Source organism: Oculina patagonica, chromosome 14 (assembly GCF_052425735.1).
Source record: "Oculina patagonica isolate OP01 chromosome 14, crgOcupat, whole genome shotgun sequence".
NCBI lineage: Eukaryota > Metazoa > Cnidaria > Anthozoa > Scleractinia > Oculinidae > Oculina > Oculina patagonica.
Genome location: NC_135771.1, coordinates 11536314 through 11545161, shown reverse-complemented (window position 1 = coordinate 11545161; position 8848 = coordinate 11536314). Strand labels below are relative to the sequence as shown.

Here is an 8848-nt window from a genome sequence, read left to right as displayed (position 1 = left end):
GTATGCAATTGTCGTATTGCATTTTATTGTAAGTTTTATTTGTTTGAAAACTATTTTTCATTTTACCAAGGCTAACAAAATTTCTGGTCGTAATTTACGCTACAAACTTCACAACCTAGCCTGAGTAACATTCACGCACCCTACCCCTCCCCGCTGAATTTCAAGAAATTCGTGTTTGAATGAAGCGTCTCCTTGGAACGTCTGTTTGGAAGAGCTCCGCTTGCACAAAGGAAACTTTTGATCGCTCCAAATTTTCCACTTAAAATGCCTCCTAAAAAGGGCAAAACCAAAGCAGCTACTACTACAGAGGTCGTACGCAGTTCAAGGTTTAAAACACTGAAGGTAGATGAACGGATCTCCATCAAAAACTTCGTGGAAAAACACAAATTGAAGTTTGCTGCTGGGAAAGGTTTCTATCAGCTAACCAAACCAGAAACGATACAATTTCACAAAGAGGTTGTAGTGAGGAGGAAATCCGATGGAACCATAGCATCTGGAGACGAGGTAAATTATCTAACCGATAAAAATAATTTAGTGTTTTATCATAAAAACATTTGCATGTAACGTCGCTGTACAAGTCTAGCTCAGTCGTTGCGGACTATTGAAATGCAACCCTTGAAGCTACATGTAAACACAAACTTCTTTATTAAAGAGCTTACTCAAGGCCTGAATTTTTACTTGAAAATACGTTGCTGTCGAAATCAAACCCTATACTTCGATTATTCGAACAATGATAGCGAAAAAAAATCGATGTTTATGCTCAGCTCAACTAAATTGATTATTTTTAACCGCTCAGTGAAAACTGCTTGGTGAATCGAAACAGGTGTTGCTACTGAATAACAACAGTATATCAAACGAGATCTTTTGTGGTGAATTCATGTTTGCAACATTTGGCAAATTAAGGGCTACATGATTCTTGACCTAGTTTGGTACAATCCAATAAGGACAAATTGAGAAGCTAAGTTTTTACTGAATGTGTATCTAAATTGTAATGTTAACATTATTTTTAACAGGTGTATTAAGGGCCGTTGCAAAAAATTCACATTTCCTATAGGTAGATTTTACTGGGGGGCTATAGTGTGTTGGCTCTTTTCATACTTTTTGATGGGCAAGTAAAATATGGGTGAAACAAAGTGTTTGTTTTAGAAGTTCTTTTCTTCAAAAAGCGTCTGAGTTCCTTCAGTAAGAACACGTCAAGCAGCGCTTGAGGTCGTATTATTGACTTTATGGTAGAGATGTATGATTTTAACTATGACATTTCTTCTTGGTTTGCAAAAAAACGAGATCTTAAATGATCCACAAGCTGCACGTGTGCACAAACGGTAGCAGATGGCGAGAGCAATCGGCATCCAGTACTTTAGAGAGTGTACTGTGGGCTCTGTCTTGGCCATCAGTTTTTCCAAAAATTAATGGCTGCGCAGCAAAAACCAGTTTAATCTGGGCTGACCGGCCCAAACTGTGGGGCTGCGGTGACTTCAATGAAATGACACAATTTATGCAGAGCCTCTTTCTACTTCCCAAATCTCAACCGCAGGGAAGTTAAAGAGGCTCTGCTCGCAGGGCGGGTCAACCCCTCTGACACTGTGGGAACCCTAAGGGAATTGCACATGCTTTTCACGATAATTTTTCTGTCATAAGCAACAGTCATGGCACACAGATCTAGCAAATTATACATCTCAGCCAGCAAAAAAAATTCCTAAATCGTGGTTGGATTTCTTCTGTTTTTCCAAATCATGCACTCAACTTTAGCCGATAAATGGATCATGCACACCCCCTTCTAGACCCTGCTGGATGTTGTTTCCATGTCACTATACTTAAATTGGCATCATGTGGGTTGAGTTTGTTGTTGCAGGTTCTCGTCCTTGCTCTGAGGGTTTTTTCTTTAAGTTTTCTGGTTTTCGTCCCACCACAAAAACCAACACTACCAAATTCCAACCATATGTAGTTACAGGGATCTAAAACTGTATACAACTGTTGGAAATTGGCCCCCCCTTTTAGGGGTTTTTGCATGTAAATTGCTAATAAGCTACCTCCTGAATAAGACTCTTGGGACAGTCCAAGCTAGGGTGACAGCCAATGTGCATCTTCTAAGGCTAATGTAAAAGGTCAGGTTAAGTCTGTATATAAGCCTAGTGGCTTACTTGACTGTATGGATAATATTAAATCATCAAATATATTTATTTTTCAGGTCCGTGAATTACTTGGAATTGCAAAGGAGACAACCAAATTTCACCTGGATAAGGAGAAACTGAAGGATTTTGATGTGTTTGTGCAGTCAACCTCGTACAACCGTGTCTTGTTGCCAGATACAGAGTTTTTGTATGACACAGGGGAAGGTGGAACTGCCCCATCAGCACCAGCAGCGGCAGCAGCAGCAGCAGCCCCAGTGGCATCAGATGACACTAAACCTGAACCAAGCACAAGCCGAGGAACTGGCAGAGGAAAACGAAAAAAAGCAGATGAGGAGGTTGATACCTTTCTTCATATAATTTTCATATTAAGCCTCCATACATAAAATGATACTGTTAACTTGTCAGTTTAATTAGGACCTGTAACTTATCTAGATAATGTTGCATGATGTGTGATTGTTAATATAATCACTTAAATTTAAATTGAGCTTTAAAAATGAATTCAAAAAATATTTTATTTTTAATTAACAGTTTTATGTGCAAATCATAGTGTTTAACATATTTTTTAGGGTTTTCTTCTGAGGGTTTGCTGACTGTAGTACCCATTTATACTCCTGCCAGGGTGGAGAAGGGTACTGTGGGACTTAAGGAAGTTTATGTCTACTACGCACGCCACCAATGTGTGGAATGAGACCAAATTTTCTCCTTGCTGCCCCGCCCACTTTTGTTGACAAATTCCAGTAATTCCTGTGGCTCAGGTGCTGCGCCTTCTTGCTGACACTGTTGTTTACAGTTGTTTGTTTGAACCGCGCTTGAAAAATAATCTCAGTTAAACTTATTATTTTTCACACCAAAACATAAAATTAGTGCCAAATCTCGACATGACCACTTAAAGAAAATGGCAATTGCAAGCACTTCATTTAACTGAGCTATTATTGAGTTTCTTTTCTACCGACCATTTATTTCACGCTTTATTTAATGACGATTGTGATGTAATCAGCGAGCTGTGAATTATACGCGACAAGGCGATGGTTGGAATTTACAGACGAAAGTAGGCAGGGCAGTAGAAGAAAGTGGGCAGGGCAACAACATTAAAATTCAGGCCTATTCCACAGTTGGGTGATTTTTGTAGTATGTCATCTGAAACAGAACACAATGGCCCCCACCAGCAACAAATCGTTAGATCCAAACTTGAATGCACTTAACCATTAATTAAATTTTGTACACCACTGACATAAGATCATGTTGTATTTCAGAAGCCAGCTGCTGAAGAAAAGAAAGAAGAGAAAGCACCATCACCTGCCAAGAAGGCAAAACCAGCAGCAGCTGCAGCCACAGCCACAGGGGGAGCTAGTGTCAAGGAAATAGTTTTCTCATTTGATACTACAGGGTCTATGTACCCCTGCCTTACTCAGGTAAGTTGAGGTCCCATCAAAACATCCCCACCTGAAAAAAAAATTATGAAGGACCGGATCTCACTCACCCTACCCCTCTCCCAAAAAAAATGGCTTTCAACCTAGCTGGTATGCTGAAATGTTACTGGCTAACTACGATGCCCTCTAACCGCTCTTTAAGGACTGAGAGCCTCAAAAAACATATGCTATCTTGCAGCACATATGGGAGTAACCCCTGGGACTAACCATGTATTTTGGGGGCAGTGAAAAAGAGTAAATGAGTATTGAATACTAGCATAAGATCATTAAATAATATTAGTAAAAATATTTTTAATTTATGTGTTGACCACAAATAAATATTCATGAATATGTGCCATAGATTAAATCTAGTTCCAGGATATATATCCAAACCCATGTCAAGGACATGTCATTAGAACTTTCAAAAGAAAGAATGATTTTCAAATGCTGAAGTTGTTTAAAGTCTGTATATCAAGCTGAACCGGAAATTCCAGAGGGGTGGAGAAGATCAAAGCGAAAAACCTTCTGCTGGAGGGGCCTATGGATATTTTCTTGAACAACGCAGTCAATTTGTGTAGCACCAAAAATTCACAGATAATTATTTGTTCATTTTGATAGGTCCGAAAGCGTGTTGAGGAAACAGTAACTCGCCTCTTTAAAGAGATTCCTGGGATCCGCATTGCTGTGTTTGCACATGGTGACTATCAAGACAAGGGGACGACCTATGACACCAAATGGGTGGACTTCAGTACGGATAAAAAGAAAATATGCGACTTCATCAAGAACGTATCCTCAACATGTGGGTACGACTCTGACGAGTGCTATGAGCTTGTTCTAAGACAGGTGAGTGACATTTTGGTCCTGAGGGCTGGGGGACTCTTTATATGGCTCTTAAGAGGTGATGATTGGGGTACTTTTAAGGGTTGGAAAATCTGTGTTTGGGTATGGTCACTTATATAGGGAGTTTCATTTAAAATGTTTACGGCTGCTGAATGTTATAGTCCCTCTAAATTAGGGTATGTTTCAAATATTACAGTAATAATTTTCAAGAAATGATTCTTGTCCTGGACGTGGCTATTAGCTAGCCATTGTCACATATCCCTCATTGACAAGACTACATTGTGTGGTTCCAGAAAGTGTCCATACCGTACTTCCCCACAGAAGTGATTGGAAATTCCTGGGGGTGGAAGGGAAAAAAAAAGTATGAAGCTTAATCAGAATTTCCAGATGGGTGGGGCTTAGGAAAAATCCCTATCGTGGGGAGGTATGGATAATTTATGGAACTACTTATTTGTACCTTTGTACCTCAACTGTTCTTAAAACCATGCCCCCCCCCCCTCCCTCCAGAAATTGATTCTGGATTGACTTAGTTCGAGTGGAGGGAACTGAACTTATCAATTACGGCAAATTTACTATGAGATAAAATATAAAAATACATAAACTTGCATCTAAACAATTAACATAATATATAAAATTCCCAGTTATCCATTACAACATTAAGTTTCATTTTTCTGTCAAGAATGTGTTTTCCGCTCTTGCAAATCAGGAGTTAAGCTTATGGTGCAAATAAAAACAGTGTTACTTAGTTATAGTATCATGTAATTATTAGTTTGAAAGGAATGCACAAATTTGGCCAAGCGAAAACCTTACCGCATTGATCCTACTTTATGTAAGATTTTTGAAGCTTTTACATGCTTACAACCAATGTAATACACGTAGAGCGTTTATTCACGTGGATATTTGCTTAGTCCATTTCCCCTGGGTGGGCTGGGGTGCCGGCCCCTCTCTCTCGTTCCTGTTGCATCACACATGATCCCGGGGTCGCGTCCCTCCAGCCTCACTCCTCCCAGGCTGTAAATGGTCAATTCGTACTTGATTCGGCTTTATACTTCTTTAGTTCTTAGTTGTCTAATAAATCTCTTACTTTGTCGACGAAAAACGTGACGATGTGGAGGTTTTAAAAATTGTCATAAGCTTACGTTAACTTATACCGCCATTGAAATAACCTTTGAGCGAAAATTGAGCAAAGCTAAGCTTACCTTCGTTTTGAAATTCTGGTCCAGCAACTTTGCAGTGACGAACTTGCGAATGCATGCGGCGAACAGCTCGCGGGCATTCCAGTAAAAAGGTGTTTTGCATAAATTACTTCGTGTAAAGAGGCATGCCAACAGTGAAAAGGAAAGAAATGAATAAAAACTGGGACAAAACGACTGTTTTGAAAGTGTGAAACAAGGGAAATTTTTAGAAAATCGAGGAACAATTTTAAATACGCAAGTTCGCGATGAAGACTTGAAAAAGTGATTTTTACTCGGTCGTTTTAACCCATTCAAGTTTTGTCAGCAAAACATGGACATCAATTTCCCGCCAACATTTTAATCAAAAATGGACGAATCAACTACAATCAAAAGTAAGGGTTACACAAAATTTGCTGTTTTAGTACGGTGATGTTTAAATACCTGGATTTTTTTGGCTTGTCCTCTTCCGAGCTTTATTACCGTCATTTCTTTTCTATTCTTGTTTTGATCCCATGCTTTCCCGTCAGGCCGGGGCTTATCCCGGTTTTCGTGGCGTAAAGCGACTAGGACAATTTCTACTCCTCTCTGGATAGGATGTACAATCAATCACCGGGTTACCCACCAGCAGTAAATTCGCCGGTACCCATTTATACACTTGGTTGGAGAGAGGCACTATGAGAGTTTTAACTTAAAAGTGTCTAGACTTCGAGCTGTTTCTCTTTTGCTCTAAGAGACTTGCTCTAAAGGACTTAAGAACAAACGAGACACTGCTGGCATTCTATGCCTTAGAACACAACATAATGAACCCGGCCAGGGCTTGAACTAGGTGTCCGGCTCACTTACCATCAGGCCACTGCACCCAAATCATACATTGCTCATGTTAAAATTCTCGACGATTCTCTTCCTAGGTCCGTGAAGAGCTTTCCTGGACACCAGACTCTCAGCGTTCGTTGGTGATGCTCGGTGATGCCTCACCCCATCCCCCTTCGTACTACTTGAACAAACTCAAGATCGACTGGCGGGAAGAAGCCAAGAAACTCTACAACGAGATGGGAGTGCGTATATACTCAGTCCAGTGCCTGAACTACGGTGGCTCGGATACGTTTTACCGACAACTCGCTGAGCTCAGCTGCGGATGGCATTTAAAGCTAGATCAATTTGCTTCCATCGTAGATTTTCTGACAGCTATTTGCTATCGGGAGCAGGGCGTAGAGCATCTGGAGGCATTTGAAGCGGAGGTGAAGGCGAGGTCGAAGGGCTCTGGACTGAACCGTAATATGCATTCCCTATTTGACACCCTGGCAGGAAGGACCACCAGTACCTACACGGGCGGTGGAGACTATGGGGGACTGGTACCGGTTAATCCTTCACGATTTCAGGTCAGTAATAGACTGCGGGCATGCGAGGCCCGCGAGACAATCGGCGCTTCGCGAACGTTCGGCGCTTCGCACCTTTGATAAGCGCTTTTTTCAACGATTTTAGAGAAAAAACGACTGTTTTGCAGTCTAGGTCAGTGACGTCATAATATGGTGACGCAGTTACTCGTCACAGACTGCTGTCGCCGCTAATCGGCTACTGAAGTGTAACCACTCTTAAGAATTGCATAGGCGAAGGCGTATTTTCTGCGCAGAATATAAAGCTGAATTTCTCAGTTTTCACGTTTCCTTTGGTAAACTGCGGTCAGGCCTTCCTTTAAAAATGGTGGGATAAAGAAAGGGTCGACTGATCGCTGGTGAACCCATTGCCTATGCACAACACGAATAAGCTACACGCGCGATTTTCTTCACGTGCTGGCGAAAATTGCGTGGGTGATGCAAGCAAACTTACGAGGAAAGGTGCGGCAAAAAAACTGAGTTTACAGAGTATAAACAGATTTCTCATTTCTTTGCAGGTTTTTTTTTAGTAGATTGAAAACAGCTTAGCTGGTTTTTCAGGGGTCAAGAGCAATTTTGGGGCGCTTTTGCTGATGTGTCACTGAAAATTACAAAAATAAGTTAAAGCGCAAGCCAAGATAGTTCAGAGAGCTTATTCACCGAATGTTGCTTTTCTCAGATCCTTGACGTCGACGAACGCTGTGACATTCGCACTTTCGTCGAGAAGAACGACCTTCCGTTCAAAGCAGGGCGTGGGTTTTTCGAGTTCACGAAGCCAGAGAAGATTTCAGATAAGAAGGAAGTGGTTTTGGTTGACAAGGTGTCCGGGGACATGTTTACTGGGCCTGAGGCATGCGAAATGATCGGCGCTGGAGGGGCAAGCAAAATTAAACCAACGTCATTTGAAAAATGGCGCGTGTTTGTGCAAAGTACGTCATATAACAGGGTTCTTATGCCTGATACTGGCTTCTTGTATGAAGTGGACACTGATCTCTAATCTCTATAGATAAGGGTTAAGTATGTAAAAGGGGCTAGGTCACGCAACGTGAGGGATAAAAAGTCACGCAGTTTTAGACGATAATGTCACGCTAACTCACATCATTTTATCCGTTATTGTGTTATGTGCAAATTCAGTAGTCTCTTGAATGCCTGATCAAATGTTTAATCCGGCCTCAAAATTTGTTGATTTTTAGTTATTAGCGTATATATTAAATGAAATTCACAGTCCACTAATAGTTGAGACTCTAACATCGTAAAGTAAACGTTGTAATGTAAAGTTTTTAAATCAAATAGTTCAATGAATAGTTTTTAATTACATACAAAACAAGAGAAGTCAACCATTCATCGATGTTTCAACATAAGAAAATATCCCAGTGGATTCCAATACTTATCATTTTTAGCTTGATATAGCGACCTAGAAGTAGTTGGGTTGTACTTTATATCAGGATATGTAATCCTAATTTTAGTGCGACTTTTAACTGTTTTGCGTACAGATAATAAATTTTTAGAAGTCGCTTTCGTTTGAGGCACTCAAACGAGCAGGTTGCTTGACAACACAGCAGAATAAGAATAAAATTCAAATTTAAAATGCGTGATCATTTAGCAGAATGCAGTACGTTTAAGTTGTAAGTGAACGCGTGCGTTTTCCCCATGGTTCCAGCTTCATTACCATTCGGTTTCTTCCAGAGAACTTTTTGTACGCATTCTTTAGCGCTTTAACCCGTGCGTTCGTGGTGAACTTCCATCTGCCATGTTTTCTTTGGGTGTGTCGTGTTGCGTAACCTTGCTATTACTCTTTTCGTTCGCATTGCCTTCTAGACTGCCCTTTCACGCGTCTCCCGTTTCTTTCGTCCATGCTTTTTCTGGCGCGTTAACCCGTGTGTTCCAAGGGCGTACCTAAAGCACTACGATCCACCTTT

General features: G+C 40.8%; 1 protein-coding gene across 1 annotated transcript; it reads left to right on the top strand.

Moving 5' to 3' along the window:
* The first annotated feature begins 179 nt into the window (after window positions 1–179).
* On the top strand, window positions 180–8524 carry LOC144638081 (uncharacterized). The gene is made up of 6 exons (XM_078497183.1): window positions 180–504; window positions 2189–2467; window positions 3386–3544; window positions 4160–4384; window positions 6465–6935; window positions 7609–8524. The coding sequence occupies exons 1-6, from the start codon at window positions 265–267 to the stop codon at window positions 7924–7926; spliced, it is 1692 nt and encodes a 563-aa protein (XP_078353309.1). The 5' UTR covers window positions 180–264; the 3' UTR covers window positions 7927–8524.
* Window positions 8525–8848: the final 324 nt, after the last annotated feature.

Bases quoted from the DNA above. Each gene is read 5' to 3' on its own strand.
- LOC144638081 (XM_078497183.1), top strand. From the start codon at position 265: ATGCCTCCTAAAAAGGGCAAAACCAAAGCAGCTACTACTACAGAGGTC. The intron at 2,468-3,385 runs GTTGATACCTTT...GTTGTATTTCAG, and splicing joins GAAAAAAAGCAGATGAGGAG to AAGCCAGCTGCTGAAGAAAA. The intron at 3,545-4,159 runs GTAAGTTGAGGT...TCATTTTGATAG, and splicing joins TGTACCCCTGCCTTACTCAG to GTCCGAAAGCGTGTTGAGGA.